Source organism: Artemia franciscana, chromosome 11 (assembly GCF_032884065.1).
Source record: "Artemia franciscana chromosome 11, ASM3288406v1, whole genome shotgun sequence".
Taxonomy (NCBI): Eukaryota; Metazoa; Arthropoda; class Branchiopoda; order Anostraca; family Artemiidae; genus Artemia; species Artemia franciscana.
The window spans coordinates 31,068,905-31,093,126 of record NC_088873.1 but is presented as its reverse complement, the minus strand read 5'-3'; the positions used below and the strand labels follow the sequence as shown (position 1 = coordinate 31,093,126).

Genomic DNA, 24,222 nt, shown 5'->3' with positions numbered 1-24,222 from the left:
CCGGGACACTCAAAGAGAAATTAAAAACTGGGATACCGGGAAACAAATGACGACCGGGGCACAGGGAATATAAATGACGACCGGGACACAGGGACACATCATTAGAATAATGAGGTATAGATCTGAATACGGATTGTTTTTCCCATGGACAATTATATGTTGCATGTTCAAGAGTCAGTAAACCTGACAATCTATTTATATGCACAGACAATGGGACAGCGAAGAATGTTGTATATTCGCATGTTTTACGTAGTTAAAAACATATATATCTATCTATATATATAAAAATAAGTTGTCTGTCTGTGTGTCTGTCTGTCAGGTGACGTCATGTTTCTGTGTCGACTGACGTCATGAAGTTTTACTATGACGGTGACGTCATTAAAGATATTTAATCATGAAGTTAGTTGTCGTCATTTTTGCTATGACGGTGACGTCATTAAAGATATTTAAGACATATATGTTCACGTAGAAATCTATTAATGTTTAAGTTTAAAATGACTGATGAACTTACAATGGCAAAAGCCGATGAAGATGCTCAAAGAGTCTATGCCAAAAAACTTGCTGCTGATAGAGAAAGTCAGAAAAGAAAGCGTTCCGAGGAATCAAAAGAACAGCAAGGGAACAGGCTTGAGGCTGATAGAGAAAGAAAGAACAGAAAGCGTGCCGAGGAATCAAAAGAACAGCAAGGAAACAGGCTTGAGGCTGATAGAGAAAGAAAGAACAGAAAGCGTGCTGAGGAACTACCAGAGCAACGCGAAAGCAGACTTGCTGCTAAAAGAGAAAGTGAAAAAAGAAGGCGTGCCGAGGAATCACAAGAACAGCAAGAAATCAGGCTTGCTGCTGATAGAGAAAGTAAGAAAAGAAAGCGTGCCGAGGAATCACAAGAACAGCAAGAAATCAGGCTTGCTGCTGATAGAGAAAGTAAGAAAAGAAAGCGTGCCGAGGAATCAGAGCAACCTGAAAGTTATCGCCTGGCATTCAGGTACAGCCCAGTCGATGATTATAGCTTGAGTAGATGTGTTCAAATCGGGACAATGTCTAAAATTTGTCCCTATTGCAAGGCCTTGAAATTCAATGGTGAAACAATGGGAATGTGTTGCGCCTCAGGAAAAGTTAAATTTCCTCTATTGGCTGCACCACCAGAGCCATTGAAGACTTTCTTACTGGAACTACGTCAGAATCTAAGCGTTTTTTGTCAAAAATCAGAAAATACAACTCATGTTTCCAAATGACGTCGTTTGGAGCCCAAATCAAAAATCCAGATCAATTTATGTCTACTTTCAAAGTAAAAGGGCAAATTTATCATAGAGCAGGGTCCCTTCTACCATTCTTAGGCGAGAATCATAAATTTTTACAATTGTACTTCATCAGTGATAGAAATTCTGAATTGAATGCAAGTTGTGAAATTTCTCCCAACGCTGAAAGGACAATCGTTTCCCAATTGCAACATCTTTTCCACGAAAATAATAATTTAGTGCGTCTGTTCAAAACAGCCATCGATTTGATGCCTACTGATACGCATAAAATTGTTATTTCCGCTGACAAAACGCCTCCTGGCCAACATTTGCGTAGATACAATGCTCCAACTATCGACGAAGTGGAAATCGTTATGGTCGGTGATCAGTTTTTACCTCGAGATATTATTCTTCATAAGCGAAACGCTCAGTTGTTAAGAATTGCTGAAACTCATCGATGCTACGATGCCCTACAATATCCTATCATTTTTTGGGATGGAGCCGACGGCTATCACTTTAATAATAAATTGATAGATCCATCCACTAACAAACAAACGGATAAGAAATGCAGCGCAATGAATTATTATTCCTATAGACTAATGATTCGGCAGGATGAAGAAAATTATATTTTAAAATGCCGTGAATTGTTTCATCAATTCGTCGTTGATATGTATGATAAAATTGAATCAGAACGTTTGCTATATATCCGCCTGAATCAGACCAAGCTCCGCTCTGAACAATACATTCATTTGCGAGATGCAGTTATAAATGACGGTAATACCACAAACGTTGGAAGATTAACAATTTTACCTTCGTCATATGCTGGCAGTCCCCGTCATATGCATGAATATGCTCAAGATGCTATTGCGTATGTTCGTCTCTATGGTCGTCCAGATTTATTTATTACATTTACATGTAATCAATCTTGGGACGAGATACTGCAGCTTTTACTTCAAGGACAATCGGCGGTTCATAGACATGACATTACGGCCCGTGTCTTCCGGCAAAAGTTGAAATCACTGATAAACTACATAGTAAAACTTGAAGTGTTTGGGTCAATGCGATGCTGGATGTACTCATTGGAATGGCAAAAACGAGGTTTGCCACACGCACATATACTAATCTGGCTATATAAAAAAATTACTTCGAACGAAATTGATGATGTGATTTCCGCTGAAATACCTGATAAAATTGTCGATAAGGGGTTACATGATATTATTGTAAAAAATATGATACATGGACCTTGCGGTGCACTGAACGAAAATTCACCATGCATGGCCAAAGGAGGGTGCACAAAGCAATATCCTCGACTTTTAGTATCAAACACAATTACTGACTATGATGGTTACCCACAATATAGAAGAAGATCTACTGAAGATGGCGATAAAACAGCAATAATAAAGAAGCGTAACGGTACCACCATCGAAGTAGATAACCAGTGGGTTGTTCCATATTCCCCATTATTATCAAAAACATTTAATGCACACATAAACGTTGAATACTGTAACTCCGTAAAGGCAATCAAATACATATGTAAATACGTCAACAAAGACATTGACATGGCAGTTTTTGGCTTGCAGCCCGAAATCAAAGATATCGACGAAATCGTACAATATCAGGCTGGAAGATACATAAGCAGTAATGAAGCTGTTTGGTGAATTCTTTCATTTCCGATACATGAACGTAGTCCAGCTGTTGTTCACTTAGCGGTACATTTACAGAATGGTCAACGTGTTTATTTCTCGGAAACCAACATGCAACAAAGAGCCCTGAATCCACCGGATACAAAGTTAACCGGTTTCTTTTCGCTTTGCAAAAATGATTCTTTTGCAAAAAAACTGCTGTATACTGAAGTGCCTTCGTATTACACGTGGAATACTAAAAATAAAGTATTTGAACGTCGAAAACAGGGTAAGTCAGTCGACGGCCAACCTACCATCTTCAAAGATACCACGCTAGGAAGACTCTACACCGTTCACCCCAATCAACATGAATGCTTCTTTCTACGCCTGCTTTTGGTGAATGTACCCGGTCCGACATCCTTTGAGTATTTGAGAACTGTAAACGGTACTATACATGACACTTACCGTAGTGCATGCCAAGCTCTGAATTTATTGGAGAATGACCAACACTGGGATAACTGCATCAATGACGCGTGCGAAACGTCAACCCCAAGTCAAATTCGTGCATTGTTTGGCATAATTTTAACAACTTGCTCTCCATCAGCTCCTACAGAGTTATGGGAAAAATATAAGTCAAAAATGTCCGAAGATATACTCCATCGAAAACAGTTAGAGACCTCAGATATGACGCATCAAATCGATGGCTGTTTTGAACAGACGCACTAAATTATTATTTTCGTGGAAAAGATGTTGCAATTGGGAAACGATTGTCCTTTCAACGTTGGGAGAAATTTCGCAACGTGCATTCAATTCAGAATTTCTATCACTGATGAAGTACAATGGTAAAAATTTATGATTCTCGCCTGAGAATGGTAGAAGGGACCATGCTCTATGATAAATTTGCCTTTTACTTTGAAAGTAGACATAAATTGATCTGGATTTTCGATTTGGGCTCCAAACGACGTCATTTGGAAACATTAGTTATATTTTCTGATTTGTTTCAAAAAACCCTTAGATTCTGACGTAGTTCCAGTAAGGAAAGTCTTCAATGGCTCTGGTGGTGCAGCCAATAGAGGAAGTTTAACTTTTTCTGAGGCGCAACACATTTCCATTGTTTCACCATTGAATTTCAAGGCCTTGCAATGGGGACAAATTTTAGACATAGTCCCGATTTGAACACATCTACTCAAGCTATAATGATCGACTGGGCTGTACCTGAATGCCAGGTGATAACTTTCAGGTTGCTCTGATTCCTCGGCACCCTTTCTTTTCTTACTTTCTCTATCAGCAGCAAGCCTGATTTCTTGCTGTTCTTGTGATTCCTCGGCACGCCTTCTTTTTTCACTTTCTCTTTAGCAGCAAGTCTGGTTTCATGTTGCTCTGGTAGTTCCTCGGCACGCCTTCTTTTTTCACTTTCTCTTTTAGCAGCAAGTCTGCTTTCGCGTTGCTCTGGTAGTTCCTCGGCACGCTTTCTGTTCTTTCTTTCTCTATCAGCCTCAAGCCTGTTTCCTTGCTGTTCTTTTGATTCCTCGGCACGCTTTCTTTTCTGACTTTCTCTTGATAGAGTTTTATAAAAGTTTTTTTTAGCATAGACTCTTTGAACATCTTCCTCGGCTGTTGCCATTGTAAGTTCATCAGTCATTTTAAAGTTAAACATTAATAGATTTCTACGTGAACACATGTCTTATATATCTTTAATGACGTCACCGTCATAACAAAAATGACGACAACTAACTTCATGACGTCAGTCAACACACAAACATGACGTCACCTGACAGACACATCCACAGACAACTTATTTTTATATAGATAGACTAGCTGTTGGGGTGGCACTTCGCGCCACCCCAACACCTAGTTGGTGGGGGCGCTTCGCGCCCAACCCCCAAGCCCCCCCGCGCGCGTAAGTCGTTACGCGCCATATTAGTTACGCGCCATTGTAGTTGTGTCCCTATGTCCCACCTGTGAATATATATATAGATATATATATATATATATATATATATATATATATATATATATATATATATATATATATATATATATATATATATATATATATATATATATATATATATATATATATTTACTAGCTGTTGGGGTGGCGCTTCGCGCCACCCCAACACCTAGTTGGTGGGGCGCTTCGCCCCCCCCCCCCAAGCCCCCCCGCACGCGTAAGTCGTTACGCGCCATATTAGTTATGCGCCATTGTAGTTGTGTCCCTGTGTCCCACCTGTGAATATAGACAGATTTATATATGTGCTTCAAACTACGTAAAAATTGCGAATATACAACATTCCTTGCTTTCCCATTGTCTGTGCATATACAAAGCCGTATGTACTAATAATGACGTCATATGCAAACGCTCTTTTTACAAACAAACAAACATGCATACACACAACTCGTTTTTATATAGATAGATAGATACAATACAAATTAACTGCGTAAAACTTGCGAATATACAACATTCTTCGCTGTCCAATTGTCGCTGCATATAAATAGATTGTCAGGTTTACCGACCCTCGAACATGCAACGTACAATTGTCCATGGGAAATACAATCAGTATTAAGATCTATACCACATTTTTCTAATGATTGACCTTGAGCTTTGTTAATGGTGATTGCAAATGCTAATCGAATTGGGAATTGCAATCTTTTAAATTGAAAAGGCAGATCCGTTTGAATCTTGGGAATGCGAGGCGAGGAATAAGAACAGCCTCACCCTCAAAAGGCCCTGTCAAGATTGTGGCCTCTATTAGGTTTTCCATTGTTTTTTTTTACGGCAAGTCGCGTGCCATTGCAAAGCTTTGGTGGGTTGATATATCTTAGAAGTATTATTGGTACGCCTATTTTTAGTTGTAGCACGTGTGGTGGAAACCCTGAAAGATCTATGGAATTTAAAAATTCAGATGGATAATTAACCGCTTCATTTGGTTCCAAAACTGTGTCGACTGACATGTAAAGGACTGCCTGGTCTCGAATCTTGGTCAAAACAATATTGTTGATTTCGTGGACGTCTATATTTTTGGGTGGGAGAATCGCTCTTTCACTTAGCCATTTATTATTTTTATAATTTTTAGAATATTCGGAAATACTTTTTCAATCAATTCATTTTTGGACGTCACTAAATTACAGAAATCAGCAGGTAGTTGTATACGTCCTGAAATTGAGTCTACTGGGAGCTTTCCGTTTCCAATTGCCAGCAACTGATCTGAATATGTTTGACCAGAGTCATCGTTTTGCAATCGGACACGCATATTTGTAGTTAATTTTAATATTTTTGCGTGTGCCCATAAATTAGAATTTTTCAGGCAAGCTTTCATTTCGTCTGCAGGAGTTGATCTAGGTATTATAGGTAATGTTTGCCTGAAATCTCCCGCAAGCAATATTAATGTGCTGCCAAAGGGTTTTGACTTCCCTCTCAAATCTTTCAAGCATTGATCCAGAGCCTCGAGCGATTTTTTGTGTGCCATTGTGCACTCATCCCAAATAATAAGTTTGCATTGCTGCAATACTTTACCCATCCCAGATGATTTGGAAATATTGCACGTGGGAGTTTCTGTAGAATGCAAATTTAGAGGCAATTTCAAAGCGGAATGAGCAGTTCTTCCACCTGGCAGCAATGTTGCGGCTATTCCGGACGACGCAATTGCCAACGCTATATCATTTTTTGATCGAATTGATGCCAGAATCAGTTTTATCACAAACGTTTTACCAGTACCTCCTGGCGCATCCAAAAAGAAAATTTCTCCAACGTTGTTATCGACACAATGCATTATCGTATCATAAATGTCTTTTTGTTCCGACGTTAACTTGGAAATGTTATTTTGTACATACGACAATAGATCACTTGTACTGTAACTTTGTTCACGATCCAATTCTACACATGCCGAAACAGCAGCGATACGGTTAGGTGAAGGCATTCCCAAACCCTGAAGAGGTTTGTTTGCCATACGTACGCACAAATCTTCTATAATAACTAATGTGTAGTTATAAATTTCTGATGTAAAATCAAAAGTCATATCTGACGTCTCTAACTGTTTTCGATGGAGTATATCTTCGGACATTTTAGACTTATATTTTTCCCATAACTCTGTAGGAGCTGACGGAGAGCAAGTTGTTAAAATGATGCCAAACAATGCACGAATTTGACTTGGGGTTGACGTTTTGCACGCGTCATTGATGCAGTTATCCCAGTGTTGGTCATTCTCCGATAAATTCAGAGCTTGGCATGCACTACGGTAAGTGTCATGTATAGTACCGTTTACAGTTCTCAAATACTCGAAGGATGTCGGACCAGGTACATTCACCAAAAGCAGGCGTAGAAAGAAGCATTCATGTTGATTGGGGTGAACGGTGTAGAGTCTTCCTATCGTGGTATCTTTGAAGATGGTAGGTTGGCCGTCGACTGACTTACCCTGTTTTCGACGTTCAAATACTATATTTTTAGTATTCCACGTGTAATACGAAGGCACTTCAGTATACAGCAGTTTTTTTTTCAAAAGAATCATTTTTGCAAAGCGAAAAAAAAGCTGTTAATGTTGTATCCGGTGGATTCAGGGCTCTTTTTTGCACGTTGGTTTCCGTGAAATAAACACGTTGACCATTCTGTAAATGTACCGCTAAGTGAACAACAGCTACGTTCATGTATCGAAAATGAAAGAATTCGCCAAACAGCTTCATTACTGCTTATGTATCTTCCAGCCTGATATTGTACGATTTCGACGAAATCTTTGATTTCGGGCTGCAAGCCAAATACTGCCATGTCACTGCCTTTGTTGACGTATTTACATATGTATTTGATTGCCTTTACGGAGTTACAGTATTCAACGTTTATGTGTGCATTAAATGTTTTTGATAATAATGGGGAATATGGAACAACCCACTGGTCTCGGCACGCTTTCTGTTCTTTCTTTCTCTATCAGCCTCAAGCCTGTTTCCTTGCTGTTCTTTTGATTCCTCGGCACGCTTTCTGTTCTTTCTTTCTCTATCGGCCTCAAGCCTGTTTCCTTGCTGTTCTTTTGATTCCTCGGCACGCTTTCATTTCTGACTTTCTCTATCAGCAGCAAGTTTTTTGGCATAGACTCTTTGAGTCTTTGAGTCCATGGTAAGTTCATCAGTCATTGTAAACTTAAACATTAATAGATTTCTACGTGAATATATGTCTTAAATATCTTGAATGAAGTCACCGTCAAAGCAAAAATGACGACAACTAATTTCATGACGTCAGCCGACACAGAAACATGACGTCACCTGATCCACAGACAGACAGACAACCTATTTTTATATATATAGATATATATATATATACTAGCTGTTGGGGTGGCGCTTCGCGCCACCCCAACACCTAGTTGGTGGGGGCGCTTCGTGCCCCCACCCAAGCCCCCCCGCGCGCGTAAGTCGTTACGCGCCATAATAGTTACGCGCCATTGTAGTTGTATCCCTATGTCCCACCTGTGAATATAGATAGATATATATATATATATATATATATATATATATATATATATATATATATATATATATATATATATATATATATATATATATATATATATATATGGTTTTAACTACGTAAAACTTGCGAATATACAACATTCTTTGCTGTCCCATTGTCTTTGCATATAAATAGATTGTCAGGTTTACCGACTCTTGAACATGCAACATATAATGGTCCATGGGAAAACAATCTGTATTCAGATCTATACCTCATGATTCTAATGATTGCCCTTGAGCTTTGTTGATGGTGATTGCTAATCGACCATTCCCTGTCCCGGTGTCCCGGTCGTCATTTATATCCCCCTGTTTCCCCCGGTGTCCCCGTTGTAGTTGTGTCCCTGTGTCCCGGTCGTCATTTATATTCCCTGTGTCCCGGTCGTCATTTGTATCCCGGTGTCCCGGTCTGTATATACATTCGTTTTTTAGTTTTGTTTTTCTCCTTTATTTTTTTTCCTTTTTTTTTCTTTTTTAGTTTATTTAGATTTTTAGATTTTTTTGTTTTTTTTATTAGTTTTTAGTTTTTTTTTCTTTTTAGTTTTTTTGTCCCGGTCGTCATTTATATCCCCCTGTTTCCCCCGGTGTCCCCGTTGTAGTTGTGTCCCTGTCTCCTGGTCGTCATTTATATTCCCTGTGTCCCGGTCGTCATTTGTATCCCGGTGTCCCGGTCTGTATGTACATTCGTTTTTTAGTTTTGTTTTTCTCCTTTATTTTTTTCCTTTTTTTTTCTTTTTTAGTTTATTTAGATTTTTAGATTTTTTAGTTTTTTTATTAGTTTTTAGTTTTTTTTTTCTTTTTAGTTTTTTTTGTAGTTTTTACCTTCTTTTTAGTTTTGTTAGTTTTTTTTTACTTATGTCCTGGTCGTCATTTATACTCCCTGTGTCCCGGTGCTTTGTTGATTGCTAATCGAACATTCCTTTTGTCCTGGTCGCTTTCTCTTTGAGTGTCGTCATTTATTTTTTTCTTTTTTAGTTCTTTTAGTTTTTACCTTTTTTAGTTTTTTTTAGTTTTTTAGATGAAAATTTTTTTTAGTTTTTTCCTTTTTTTCTTTTTAGTTTTTTATTGGTTTTTACCTTTATTTTAGCTTATTTTTCAGTTTTTTCCTTTTTTTTAGTTTTTTTTTATTTTTTATTTTTTTTTAGTTTTTTACCTTTTTTTAGTTTTTTTAGTTTTTTTAGTTTTTTAGCTTTTTTACTTTTTTTTATTCGTTTTTATTTTTTTTTGTAGTTTTTGCCTTTTTTTAGTTTTTTCAGTTTTTTTTTAGTTTTTTATTGGTTTTTACCTTTATTTTAGCTTATTTTTCAGTTTTTTCCTTTTTTTTAGTTTTTTTTAGTTTTTAATTTTTTTAGTTTTTTACCTTTTTTTAGTTTTTTTAGTTTTTTAGCTTTTTTATTTTTTTTATTAGTTTTTAGTTTTTTTTGTAGTTTTTGCCTTTTTTTAGTTTTTTTAGTTTTTTAGCTTTTTTATTAGTTTTTAGTTTTTTTTGTAGTTTTTGCCTTTTTTTTAGTTTTTTTAGTTTTTTAGCTTTTTTATTTTTTTTATTAGTTTTTAGTTTTTTTTTGTAGTTTTTGCCTTTTTTTAGTTTTTTCAGTTTTGACGTCACCTGATCCAGTTTTTTCAGGTGACGTCACCTGATCCACAGATCCATACACAGACAACTTATTTTTATATATATAGATAGATATATATCTTCTATATATATAAAAATAAGTTATCTGTCTGTGGATCTGTGGATCAGGTGACGTCATGTTTCTGTGTCGGCTGACGTCATGAAATTAGTTGTCGTCATTTTTGCTATGACGGTGACGTCATTAACGGTATTTGAACGCAAAACCGCGCAGTTAGATGAAAATCCACCTGGACAGCGAGAGTCAAAACATATCAAAACTGAAAATGATAGCGATGATGATTGGGTTTGGGATTTTGACTTGGATAAGGTCATCAATGCCTACCAGATTTAAGTTAAAAAAACAAAGGTTCGTCGATATGTATTCATAGTGACGCTGAAAAATAAAGAAGAAAAAGAAAACTGAAAAAAGAAAAAAGGTAAAAAACTAAAAAAAACTAAAAAGAAAAAACACTCAAAGAGAAATTACAGACCGGGACACAAATGACGACCGAGACAGAGGGAATATAAGTGACAACCGGGAACCTCAAAGAGAAATTACAGACTGGGACACCCGGACACAAATCACGACCGGGACACAGGGAATATAAATGACGACCGGGACACAGGGACACAACTACAACGGGGACGCCGGGGGCACAGGCGGGATATATAAATGACGACCGGGACACAGGGATTGTTCGAATAGAAATTACAGACCGGGACACCGGGACACAAATGACGACCGGGACACCGGGACACAGGGAATATAAATGACGACCGGGACACTCAAAGAGAAATTACAAACTGGGACACCGGGACACAAATGACGACCAGGACACAGGGAATATAAATGACGACCGGGACACAGGGACACATCATTAGAATAATGAGGTATAGATCTGAATACGGATTGTTTTTCCCATGGACAATTATATGTTGCATGTTCAAGAGTCAGTAAACCTGACAATCTATTTATATGCACAGACAATGGGACAGCGAAGAATGTTGTATATTCGCATGTTTTACGTAGTTAAAAACATATATTTATATCTATCTCTATTCACAGGTGGGACACAGGGACACAACTACAATGGCGCGTTACTAATATGGCGCGTAACGACTTACGCGCGCGGGGGGGGCTTAGGGGGGCGCGAAGCGCCCCACCAACTAGGTGTTGGGGTGGTGCGAAGCGCCACCCCAACAGCTAGTATATATATATATATATATATATATATATATATATATATATATATATATATATATATATATATATATATATATATATATATATATATATATATATATATATATATATATATATATATATATATATATATATATATATATATATATATATATATATATATATATACACACATATATATTGTGATTCCTCGGCACGCTTTCTGTTCTTACTTTCTCTATCAGCCGCAAGCCTGTTTTCTTGCTGTTCTTGTCTTTCCTCGGCACGCTTTCTTTTCTTACTTTCTCTATCAGCCGCAAGTTTTTTGGCGTAGACTCTTTGAGCAGCTTCCTCGGCTGTTGCCATTGTAGGTTCTTCAGTCATTTTACAATTAAACATTTTTCCGTCCACGATCTTCTTACAATTAAAATTTATCTTTTGAGCAGCTTCCTCGGCTGTTGCCATTGTAGGTTCTTCAGTCATTTTACAATTAAACATTTTTCCGTCCACGATCTTCTTACAATTAAAAATTTGTCTTTGAACGATTTTCTTAAATACCTTTAATGACGTCATCGTCACAACAAACATGACGACAGCTAATTTCATGACGACATGATGACATTACATCACTCGACAGACCAACAGAAAACTTATTTTTAAATATAGAATAGATATTATATCTCGCGGTCGTTATTTGTGTCCCAGTGTCCCAGTCTGTAATTTCTCTTTGAGTGTCCCGGTCGTCATTTATATTCCCTGTGTCCCGGTTTATAGTTTTCTTTTTCTCCTTTATTTTTCAGTTTTTTTCCTTTTTTTAGTTTTTTTTCTTTTTCAGTTTTTAGTTTTTTTTAGTTTTTTTTTTATTAGTTTTTAGTTTTTTTTTCTTTTTAGTTAGTTTTGTAGTTTTTACCATTTTTAGTTTTTTTTTTTAGTTGTTTTTCTTTTTAGTAGTTTTTAGTTTTTTAGCTTTTTGAGTTTTTTTAGTATTTTCTTTTTAGTTTTTTTTTGTAGTTTTTACCTCTTCAGTTTTGATACGTTTTAACTCTCGCTGTCCAGGTTGATCTTCATCTAACTGCACGGCTTTGCGTTTTTTAGCCGCAAGCCTTTTGCAATTGACTTTGAGCAGCTTCCTCGGCTGTTTCTTCTGCCATTGTAGGATTTGGTAACATTCTATCTTTTTCAATGTTTTTCAATTTGTTAATGTTCGTTCTAACATTGACAGTTGGAAAAATCTTCACTTGCCAAGCTTGCTAAAGCTCAACAATTTATAATAAACCTCAATATTTAAGTATCTGTTTTAAGGTTTTCGAAGTACTTTAATCTATTGTCAAAATATTTCGAAATATTTATGCAATTCCTAGTTTTTACATTTAATTTGTTTTCTTTATATATATAGAAGATATATAATCTGGCGTAACAGACATAGTGTAACAGACATAACACACAGAAAACTTATTTTTATATATATAGATAGATAGATATATTTTTAACTACGTAAAACATGAAAATATACAACATTCTTTGCTGTCTCATTGTCTGTCCATATAAATAGATTGTCAGGTTTACCAACTCTTGAACATGCAACATGATAATTGTCCATTGGAAAGCAATCCGTATTCAGATCTATACCGCATTTTTCTAACGATTGCCCTTGAGCTTTGTTGATGGTGATTGCTAATCGAACATTCCCTGTGCCCCCGGCGTCCCTGTTGTAGTTGTGTCCCTGTGTCCTGGTCGTCATTTATATTCCCTGTGTCCCGGTCGTCATTTGTGCCCCGGTATCCCAGTCTGTAATCTCTCTTTGAGTGTCCCAGTCGTTATTTATATTCCCTCTGTCCCGGTGTCCCGGTCGTCATCTGTGTCCCGGTGTCCTGGTCTATAATTTCTCTTTGAGTGTCCCGGTCGTCATTTATATTCCCTGTGTCCCGGTCGTCATTTGTGTCCCGGTCTGTTGTGTCATCTTATAATGACGTCATATACAAAGCCTTATATACTTATAATGACGTCAAATGCAAACCCACAAACAAACAAACATGCATATATACAATTTATTTTTATATATATAGATACAGTTTCTTCTTTAGTTTTTTTTTCTTTTTTAGTTTTTTCTTTTTTTAGTTTCTTCTTTTTATTGATTTGTTTTGTTCAATTTGTCAATGTTCATTCTAACATTGACGCTTGGAAAAATATTTACGTGCCAAGCATGCTAAAGCTCCAACAATTTATATTAAACGTCAAATTTTGGGTATCTGTTTTAAGGTTTTTGAATTACTTTAATCTATTGTCAAAATATATTGAAATATTTGTGCAATTCCCATTTTTTTTAGTTTTTTCTTTTTTTAGTTTTTTAGCTTTTCTTAGTTTTTTTTCTTTTCAGTTTCTTATCTTTTTTATTTTTTTACGTTTTTTCTTTTTAGGTTTTTTCTTTTTTTAATTTTTTTTTATTTTTTATTTTTTTTTAGTTTTTTCTTTTTAGTTTTCTTTTTAGTTTTTTAGCATTTTTCTTTTTTCGAATTACTTTAATCTATTGTCAAAATATTTCGAAATATTTATGCAATTCCCAGTTTTTACATTTTAGTTTGTTTTCTTTTATATATATAGAAGATATAATCTGGTGTAACAGACATAGTGTAACAGACATAACAGACAGACAACTTATTTTTATATATATAGATGTTCCGGTGTCCCGGTCGTCATTTGTGTCCCGATGTCCCGGTCTGTAATTTCATCAGTCGACAAACATGACGTCAGTCGACACACAAACATTACGTCACTTATTTTTATATATATATATAGAAGATAATATCTCGAGGTAAAAACTTATCACCGACCATAACGATTGCCACTTCGTCGATAGTTGGAGCATTGTATCTACGCACATGTTGGCCAGGAGTTGTTTTGTCAGCAGAAATAACAATTTTATGCGTATCAGTAGGCATCAAATCGATTGCTGATTTGAACAGACGTACTAAATTATTATTTTCGTGGAAAAGACGTTGCAATTGGGAAACGATTGTCCTTTCAACGTCGGGAGAAATTTCGCAACGTGCATTCAATTCAGAATTTCTATCACTGATGAAGTACAATGGTAAAAATTTATGATTCTCGCCTAAGAATGGTAGAAGGGACCCTGCTCTATGATAAATTTGCCCTTTTACTTTGAAAGTAGGCATATATTGATCTGGATTTTCGATTTGGGCACCAAACGACGTCATTTGGAAACATGAGTTATATTTTCTGATCTGTGATAAAAAACGCTTAGATTCTGACGTAGTTCCAGTAAGCAAAGTCTTCAATGGCTCTGGTGGTGCAGCCAATAGAGGAAGTTTAACTTTTTCTGAGGCGCAACACATTCCCATTGTTTCACCATTGAATTTCAAGGCCTTGCAATAGGGACAAATTTTAGACATAGTCCCGATTTGAACACATCTACTCAAGCTATAATCATCGACTGGGCTGTACCTGAATGCCAGGCGATAATTTTCAGGTTGCTCTTGTGATTCCTCGGCACGCTTTCTTTTTTTACTTTCTCTATCAGCCGCAAGCCTGTTTTCTTGCTGTTCTTGTGATTCCTCGGAACGCCTTCTTTTTACACTTTCTCTTTTAGCAACAAGTCTGGTTTCACGTTTCTCTGGTAGTTCCTCGACACGCCTTCGTTGACGGAAATTGCACATTCCTAATCTGGCATTATCTCTTGAAGCCGCAAGCCTGTTTTCACGTTGCTCTTGGGATTCCTCGGCACGCTTTCTGTTCTTACTTTCTCTATCAGCCGCAAGCCTGTTTTCTTGCTGTTTTTGTGATTCCTCGGCACGCTTTCTTTTCTTACTTTCTCTATCAGCAGCAAGTTTTTTGGCATAGACTCTTTGAGCAGCTTCCTCGGCTGTTGCCATTGTAGGTTCTACGGTCATTTTACAATTAAAAAGTTTTCCTACCACAATCTTCTTAGAATTAAAAATTTGTCTTTGAACGAATATCTTAAATACCTTCAATGACGTCATCGTCATAACAAACATGACGACAACTAACTTTATGACGACATGACGACATGATGACATGACGTCACTCGAGACACACAGACAACTTATTTTTATATATATAGATATACTAGCTGTTGGGGTGGCGCTTCGCGCCCCCCAAGCCCCCCCGCGCGCGTAAGTCGTTACGCGCCATATTAGTTACGCGCCATTGTAGTTGTGTCCCTGTGTCCCACCTGTGAATATAGATAGATTTATATATGTGTTTCAAACTACGTAAAAATTGCGAATATACAACATTCTTGGCTTTCCCATTGTCTGTGCATATACAAAGCCGTATGTACTAATGATGACGTCATATGCAAACGCTCTTTTTACAAACAAACAAACATGCATACACACAACTCGTTTTTATATAGATAGATAGATAGATAGATACAATACAAATTAACTGCGTAAAACTTGCGAATATACAACATTCTTCGCTGTCCAATTGTCGCTACATATAAATAGATTGTCAGGTTTAACGACCCTCGAACATGCAACTTACAATTGTCCATGGGAAAAACAATCAGTATTAAGATCTAAACCACATTTTTCTAATGATTGACCTTGAGCTTTATTAATGGTGATTGCAAATGCTAATCGAATTGGGAATTGCAATCTTTTAAATTGAAAAGGCAGATCCGTTGGAATCATGGGAATGCGAGGAATAAGAACAGCCTCACCCTCAAAACGCCCTGTCAAGATTGTGGCCTCTATTAGGTTTTCCATTGTTTTTTTTACGGCAAGTCGCGTGCCATTGAAAAGCTTTGGTGGGTTGATATTTCTTAAAAGTATTATTGGTACGCCTATTTTTAGTTGTAGCACGTGTGGTGGAAACCCTGAAAGATCTATGGAATTTAAAATTCAGATGGATAATTAACCGGTTCATTTGGTTCCAAAACTGTGTCGACTGACTTGTAAAGGACTGCCTGGTCTCGAATCTTGGTCAAAACAATATTGTTGATTTCGTGGACGTCTATATTTTTGGGTGCGAGAATCGCTATTTCACTTAGCCATTTATTATTTTTATAATTTTTTAGAATATTCGGAAATACTTTTTCAATCAATTCATTTTTGGACGTCACTAAATTACAGAAATCAGCAGGTAGTTGTATACGTCCTGAAATTGAGTCTACTGGGAGCTTTCCGTTTCCAATTGCCAGCAATTGATCTGAAAATGTTTGACCAGAGTCATCGTTTTGCAATCGGACACGCATATTTGTAGTTAATTTTAATATTTTTACGTGTGCCCATAAATTAGAATTTTTCAGGCAAGCATTCATTTCGTCTGCAGGAGTTGATCTAGGTATTATAGGTAATGTTTGCCTGAAATCTCCCGCAAGCAATATTAATGTGCTGCCAAAGGGTTTCGACTTCCCTCTCAAATCTTTAAAGCATTGATCCAGAGCCTCGAGCGATTTTTTGTGTGCCATTGTGCACTCATCCCAAATAATAAGTTTGCATCGCTGCAATACTTTACCCATCCCAGATGATTTGGAAATATTGCACGTGGGAGTTTCTGTAGAATGCAAATTCAGAGGCAATTTCAAAGCAGAATGAGCATTTCTTCCACCAGGCAGCATATTGCGGCTATTCCGGACGACGCAATTGCCAACGCTATATCATTTTTTGATTGAATTGATGCCAGAATCAGTTTTATCACAAACGTTTTACCAGTACCTCCTGGCGCATCCAAAAAGAAAATTTCTCCAACGTTGTTATCGACACAATGCATTATCGTATCATAAATGTCTTTTTGTTCCGACGTTAACTTGCAAATGTTATTTTGTACATACGACAATAGATCACTCGTACTGTAACTTTGTTCACGATCCAATTCTACACATGTCGAAACAGCAGCGATACGGTTAGGTGAAGGCATTCCCAAATCCTGAAGAGGTTTGTTTGCCATACGTACGCACAAATCCTCTATAATAACTAAAGTGTAGTTATAAATTTCTGATGTAAAATCAAAAGTCATATCTGACGTCTCTAACTGTTTTCGATGGAGTATATCTTAGGACATTTTTGACTTACATTTTTCCCATAACTCTGTAGGAGCTGTTGGAGAGCAAGTTGTTAAAATGATGCCAAACAATGCACGAATTTGACTTGGGGTTGACGTTTCGCACGCGTCATTGATGCAGTTATCCCAGTGTTGGTCATTCTTCAATAAATTCAGAGCTTGGCATGCACTACGGTAAGTGTCATGTATAGTACCGATTACAGTTCTCAAATACTCAAAGGATGTCGGACCGGGTACATTCACCAAAAGCAGGCGTAGAAAGAAGCATTCATGTTGATTGGGGTGAACGGTGTAGAGTCTTCCTATCGTGGTATCTTTGAAGATGTTAGGTTGGCCTTCGACTGACTTACCCTGTTTTCGACGTTCAAATACTTTATTTTTACTATTCCACGTGTAATACGAAGGCACTTCAGTATACAGCAGTTTTTTTGCAAAAGAATCATTTTTGCAAAGCGAAAAAAAGCTGTTAGTGTTGTATCCGGTGGATTCAGGGCTCTTTGTTGCACGTTGGTTTCCGTGAAATAAACACGTTGACCATTCTGTAAATGTACCTCTAAGTGAACAACAGCTGGACTACGTTCATGTATCGGAAATGAAAGAATTCGCCAAACAGCTTCATTACTGCTTATGTATTTTCCAGCCTGATATTGTACTATTTCGTCGAAATCTTTGATTTTGGGCTGCAAGCCAAAAACTGCCATGTCACTGCCTTTGTTAACGTATTTACATATGTATTTGATTGCCTTTACGGAGTTACAGTATTCAACGTTTATGTGTGCATTAAATGTTTTTGATAATAATGGGGAATATGGAACAACCCACTGGTTATCTACTTCGATGGTGGTACCGTTACGCTTCTTTATTATTGCTGTTTTACCGCCATCTTCAGTAGATCTTCTTCTATATTGTGGGTAACCATCATTGCCAGTAATTGTGTTTGATACTAAAAGTCGAGGATATTGCTTTGTGCACCTTCCTTTGGCCATGCATGGTGAATTTTCGTTCAGTGCACCGCAAGTTCCATGTATCATATTTTTTACAATAATATCATGTAACCCCTTATTGACATTTTTATCATCAATTTCGTTCGAAGTAATTTTTTTATGTAGCCAGATTAGTATATGTGCGTGTGGCAAACCTCGTTTTTGCCATTCCACTGAGTACATCCAGCATCGCACTGACCCAAACACTTCAAGTTTTACTATGTAGTTTATCAGTGATTTCAACTTTTGCCGGAAGACACGGGCCGTAATGTCATGCCTATGAACCGCTGATTGTCCTTGAAGTAAAAGCTGCAGTATCTCGTCCCAAGATTGATTACATGTAAATGTAATAAATAAATCTGGACGACCATAGAGACGAAAATACGCAATAGCATCTTGAGCATATTCATGCATATGACGGGGACTGCCAGCAGGGACAAATTTTAGACATTGTCCCGATTTGAACACATCTACTCAAGCTATAATCATCGACTGGGCTGTACCTGAATGCCAGGCGATAAATTTCAGGTTGCTCTGATTCCTCGGCACGCTTTCTTTTCTTACTTTGTCTATCAGCAGCAAGCCTGATTTCTTGCTGTTCTTGTGATTCCTCGGCACGCATTCTTTTCTTACTTTCTCTATCAGTAGCAAGCCTGATTTCTTGCTGTTTTTGTGATTCCTCGGCACGCCTTCTTTTTTCACTTTCTCTTTTAGCAGCAAGTCTGCTTTCACGTTGCTCTGGTAGTTCCCCGTCACGCTTTCTGTTCTTTCTTTCTCTATCAGCCTCAATCCTGTTTCCTTGCTGTTTTTTTGATTCCTCGGCACGCTTTCTGTTCTTTTTTTCTCTATCAGCCTCAAGCCAGTTTCCTTGCTGTTCTTTTGATTCCTCTGCACGCTTTTTTTCTGACTTTCTCTATCAGCAGCAAGTTTTTTGGCATAGACTCTGAGCATCTTCATAGGCTTTTGCCATTGTAAGTTCATCAGTCATTTTAAACTTAAACATTAATAGAATTCTACGTGAACATATATGTCTTAAATATCTTTAATGACGTCACCGTCATAGCAAAAATGACGACAACTAACTTCATGATTAAATATCTTTAATGACGTCACCGTCATTGCAAAAATGACGACAACTAACTTCATGATGTCAGTCGACACAGAAACATGACGTCACCTGACAGACAGACACACAGACAGACAACTTATTTTTATATATAGATAGATAGATAGATAGATGAGCAATAATTATGTGCATATATGTATACTTTTTTTTTCTCAAAATCGGCTTGGTAATTTTTTCTGAAAATCAAAATACTGATATTTTCTGTCAGAAAAAAATTGGATCTAGATGGATCACGCCTTAAAGGGAAAATTTGGTTTTCGCAGGGTGAGAGTATTCAACCTATGGTGATATTATGATATCATACAGAATTCCCATTAAAAATAGTGGTTCATTCCTTACACCCATCAACAGTCATAATATTTTTAGCTTCGAAGCAGCTGGACAAGCTTATTGTAAATGAATATACTGACAGCAAGGATCATAATTATACCTTCCTAGTAGAATGGAAGTCCTATCAAGGGTATGATTCTATGAAAGATAAACAGGAAATGAGAATATAATGCTCTTATATGAAAAATATTAGGTTCTTACGGAAGGATGATCGTACAAACTATGGAGGAGGCTTATTCGATATGAAATCGAAAGTTCAAGTTCAACCTTGAAGAATCAAAGGTAATCAGAGGACAATCAGCCTCTCCCTCTTAACCACCACTTTTTCCTCAAATGCATAGGGTCAAAAAAGAATCATTTCGTTCAAAATAGTCTAAAGGTCAATCTGGTGCATCTAAAAATAAAAAAGGTTCATCTGGACTAAGCAACGACCCCGCCAGCAGTTCCGGGGACAAGGAATGCAAGTTAGCCTAGTTGCTCATGGTTAACAAATAAGGTTCTTATGAAAAAAAAAATTGTATGAACTTTGGAGGGGCTCATTCAATTAGGAATCCGAAGTTCAAGTGCACTTTTATAAGAATCAAAAGCGATTGGAGGGCCGTCACACCCACCTTCTTTTTTCCCAAATGCATCCAATCTAAATTTCGAGATAGCAATTTTATTTAAAACAGTTTTCAAAGGTTAAATAACTATGCCTCCAGGGTTCACAACCCTAAGCCTCTGGTGCAAGGGCTGTATGTTATGCAAGCAGCCTATTGGTAACATAGCACAACATATTGGCCGTCCTAGCCGAGCGGATTGGTGCGCTGGATTTAGGATCCTTTGTCAGAGAGGGCGAGGGGTCCAATCCTAGCGTACCCAATTATATGGTTCGGGAAGGGGGTCAGTGGTGTGACTCTGTAAGCTCAGCCAGTCTTGACCCAGCTCTAAATGGGTACCTGGAAAAATCTGGGAAAGGTAAACAGAAGGGTTTGTGAAAGCAAAGGATGGTTTGCCCTCAGCCCCCCGTTGCAATTCCTGGCTGAAGGGCCAAGAAACAGACATCAACACCGCCAGTAGGGACTGTAAAGTCCAATGCCTTATTCTTTACCTTTTTATTGGTATCATAAATAAGCTTTTTTTTTATCAAGAAAAGAGGTCATGTTTGATCCTAGAAATAAAAAAGGCATGGAGTATTAAGGTCAAACTTCGAAGAAATGTCAAGAAGAATGCCAAACACAATCAAAAACATTTTTCCTTTATTGGTTGTGAAAAGGAAATACCAGCAATATCTAGATTTGCTGATGGTATCAGCAGCCACATCGTTTGAAAAATATTTAGGAGCATCTTCAACTAAATCAGAAGTTACTATATGCATCCAACGTTACCAGAAGACGTATCTGCAATATGTCGAGAAAAAATGAGGTTATAAACCTAAGGGTATGAAGCTTCAACTCACAGGGCTTGTTGAAGGAATGATGAAAAAAGGCTGGAGTGCAACCAATCCCCCTCCCATATGCTTTTTAGCTGCAATCTCGTAAAAGATATCTAATCAAAATTCGTTATCTAGATTCAAAGCGCAAAATATTTTGAACATAGATGTTTTTTACTCAACGTTCAGAAAGGTTTGATTCATCTGAAAAAAGGAGAAATAAATCTGCTTTAATGGTTTGTGACATCTGATTTTCTTTTTTTTTGTGAAAATAAAACATAGCTTTGACAGGCGTTTATGTTATGACTTGCAAAAAACAAACCATTCCAACAAAGTTGAACATCTAAGTTAACTTGTGTTTCACCAAGTGATATTGTCTCACATTTTTATAATACTGAAAAACTGGGCATGATGGTTCAGTTGCACGAGGGTTCAGCTGCTCGGGGCTCAGTTCTGCTGGGGTTTAATTATATTAGGGTTCAATTACACGGAGATTCAGTTAAATGGGATTCAGTTGCACGGTGGTTCAGTTATAGGGGGGTTTGGCTACACGAGGGTGCTGTTGCACGGTAGTTTATTTACACGGGCTCAGTTGCTTGGGGTTTAGTTACACGGTGGTTAGTCATATGGACACCTATTTCATTAAACCACTGGCGGTGACAAAAAAACAAGGACAATAAAAAAGAAGGAGGCGCATGATAATTCATCTTATAGAGGTTTTCAACTGGAGTTAATCCCATGGTGTAATTTGTCCTTCAAGTAATTAAATTAGTTTAAAAGAAGAATTATAGCTTGGCCTTTTTTATTGTGTATATTCAGTTGACATATCTTTGAAATGAAATAATTATTCAGCTGTAAAAAACACACCAATTTTATGTTGATTTGAAAATTTTACCTCACTTGACCATCCGTCTGGAATCCACTCCAACAGCAGGTTAAGGAATCAGAAAGTCTGCCTCAGCTGAAACGTCGCCTCAAGGCCAATCTTCTGAACAATTAGTAATGCTGAGTATTTTATATTGAGAGAAGGGTATCTCCCCCCATTTTGTTAAATTGATCATTAGTTTGTGTTTTTTTTTCTTTTTTGTGTTTTTTTCTTTTTTTGTAGTTTATTTATCTTATTTATTTTTCTTTTTGATGATAAGTGAAATATTTTAAAGAAATGGATCGCATTTGATGTCAGCTATGCTTACAGGCCATTGCGGCCTATTTTTTTTAGCTGATGAATGAAAGTTTATTGTATTGTTTTTTGAATAAAATTACCTACCTAGCTTGTGACAAAATTTGTTTCAAAAACTCCCACTCCACTTCCTGTCTGAAGAGCGAAGAAACGAAGAACAGCATTACCAGTAGGGACACTAGAGTCCAGTGCCGTATCCTTTACCTCCTTTGCATCGCTTCAGTTTCGCTACGTCAAATTTCCTGGTCGGGTAGAAAAAGGCAAGCTTGTGGTGTTTTATTTGACATAGGGTTGATAAGTGAGGTATTCATTCTACTTTACGGCACGGCAATATAGTGGTGGTGCCATGGAATTTTGTTTTTCTTTTTTTTTCTTTTTTTTGGTATAGTGCTATATAAATAATATAGGCAAATACTATAAGTTCATTTTCTATAGGGACAAGAAGAGTGATTCTACCTCAAAATCTTGCCCAAATCCAGAAAATCTTGAAGATGGATTTCATAAATTCTTCCCAAATGTCATCAGTCAAATTATAAAACATTCAAGGTGTCAGAATATTCCAGACGTAGCTAAGTGGATAAACACTGTAAGCCTTTTTCTATAGTAGTGGTACGGACCAAGAATAATAAAAATAAATAGTGATTAATAAATAAATAATAAAAGAAATAAATAAGTAATAATAAATAAATAACGTTGCTTCTCGTAAGAGTACAAAGCCAAGGTGTGTCCATCGACGCAGTGTTTTACTTTTGGTAGCAGCCCCTTGTCCTGGAAAAATATAATTTCCTGTTCTTCGGTCCTTGCCAAATCCCAAATCTTAGTTAAAACATCCATGGTGAGACATTATATTCTATCACTATGCATTGCAAACTAACCTGTTATTGTCCTATCTGATCTTCGTGATCCAAATTTCTATAGTGTTTATCTGATCTTCGCGATCCAAATTCTCGAGTGTTGCTCGTATGAAAATTAAAAAACAATTAATTAAAAGAAAACTAAAAAAATTAATTAAAAAACTAAAACAAACTATTAAATTAACAAAAAAAAACAGATAAAAAAAAAACAAGATCTCATTTGCTGACAGTACTGTAAATGAGTTTCTGGAATATGGCTTTAATTTCTAAAGATTATAAACATGATTTTTGAAAGAGGAGAGGCAACTGGTAAATTTAGAAAACTTTAATTAATCCCTTTATAAGGAGGGTGATGACAATGGTGAGAGTTGTAATTATAGATTCATTAACCTGGTTTCTGTAAGAAGCAAATTACTTAGCAGGATGACACTTTTTGGAGACGCTATAAATTGTTTTTTATAGTCGGATGATATGAAGGTCGCTGTTTTATGGAAACTAGTGGTGATTTGATTTCTTTTCCTTATATGTTTATACTAGCTTTTGGGGTGGCGCTTTGAGCCACCCCAACACCTAGTTGGTGGGGGCGCTTCGCCCCCCCAAGCCCCCCCGCGCGCGTAAGTCGTTACGCGCCATATTAGTTACAGACCATTGTAGTTGTGTCCCTGTGTACCACCTATGAATATAGATAGATTTATATATGTGTTTTGAACTACGTAAAACTTGCGAATATAGAAAATCCTTGGCTTTCCCATTGACTGTGCATATACAAAGCCTTATGTACTTATTATGACGTCATATACAAACGCTCTTTTTACAAACAAACAAACATGCATAAACACAACTCCATTTTATATAGATAGATAGATGGATAGATACAATACAAATTAACCGTGTAAAACTTGCGAATATACAACATTCTTCGCTGTCCAATTGTCGCTGCATATAAATAGATTGTCAGGTTTACCGACCCTCGAAAATACAACGTACAATTGTCCATGGGAAAAAACAATCAGTATCAAGATCTATACCACATTTTTCTAATGATTGACATTGAGCTTTGTTGATGGTGATTGCAAATGCTAATCGAATTGGGAATTGCAATCTTTTAAATTGAAAAGGCAGATCCGTTGGAATCATGGGAATATGAGGAA

General features: G+C 36.9%; 1 protein-coding gene and 1 long non-coding RNA gene across 3 annotated transcripts in view; one reads left to right on the top strand and one right to left on the bottom strand.

The window, feature by feature from the left end:
• Window positions 1-24,222, top strand: part of LOC136033086 (farnesyl pyrophosphate synthase-like) — a 125,968-nt gene that overhangs the window by 20,903 nt on the left and 80,843 nt on the right. For both annotated transcript variants that reach the window (XM_065713692.1, XM_065713691.1), the window contains exon 2: window positions 22,653-22,803. In XM_065713692.1, the coding sequence (XP_065569764.1) occupies window positions 22,653-22,803 (151 nt within the window). The remainder of the gene's footprint in view (window positions 1-22,652; window positions 22,804-24,222) is intronic.
• LOC136033087 (uncharacterized) overlaps window positions 8,318-24,222 on the bottom strand; it is a 76,444-nt gene continuing 60,539 nt past the window's right edge. Inside the window, exon 2 of the long non-coding RNA XR_010618848.1 lies at window positions 8,318-9,338. This is a non-coding gene — a long non-coding RNA (uncharacterized LOC136033087). The remainder of the gene's footprint in view (window positions 9,339-24,222) is intronic.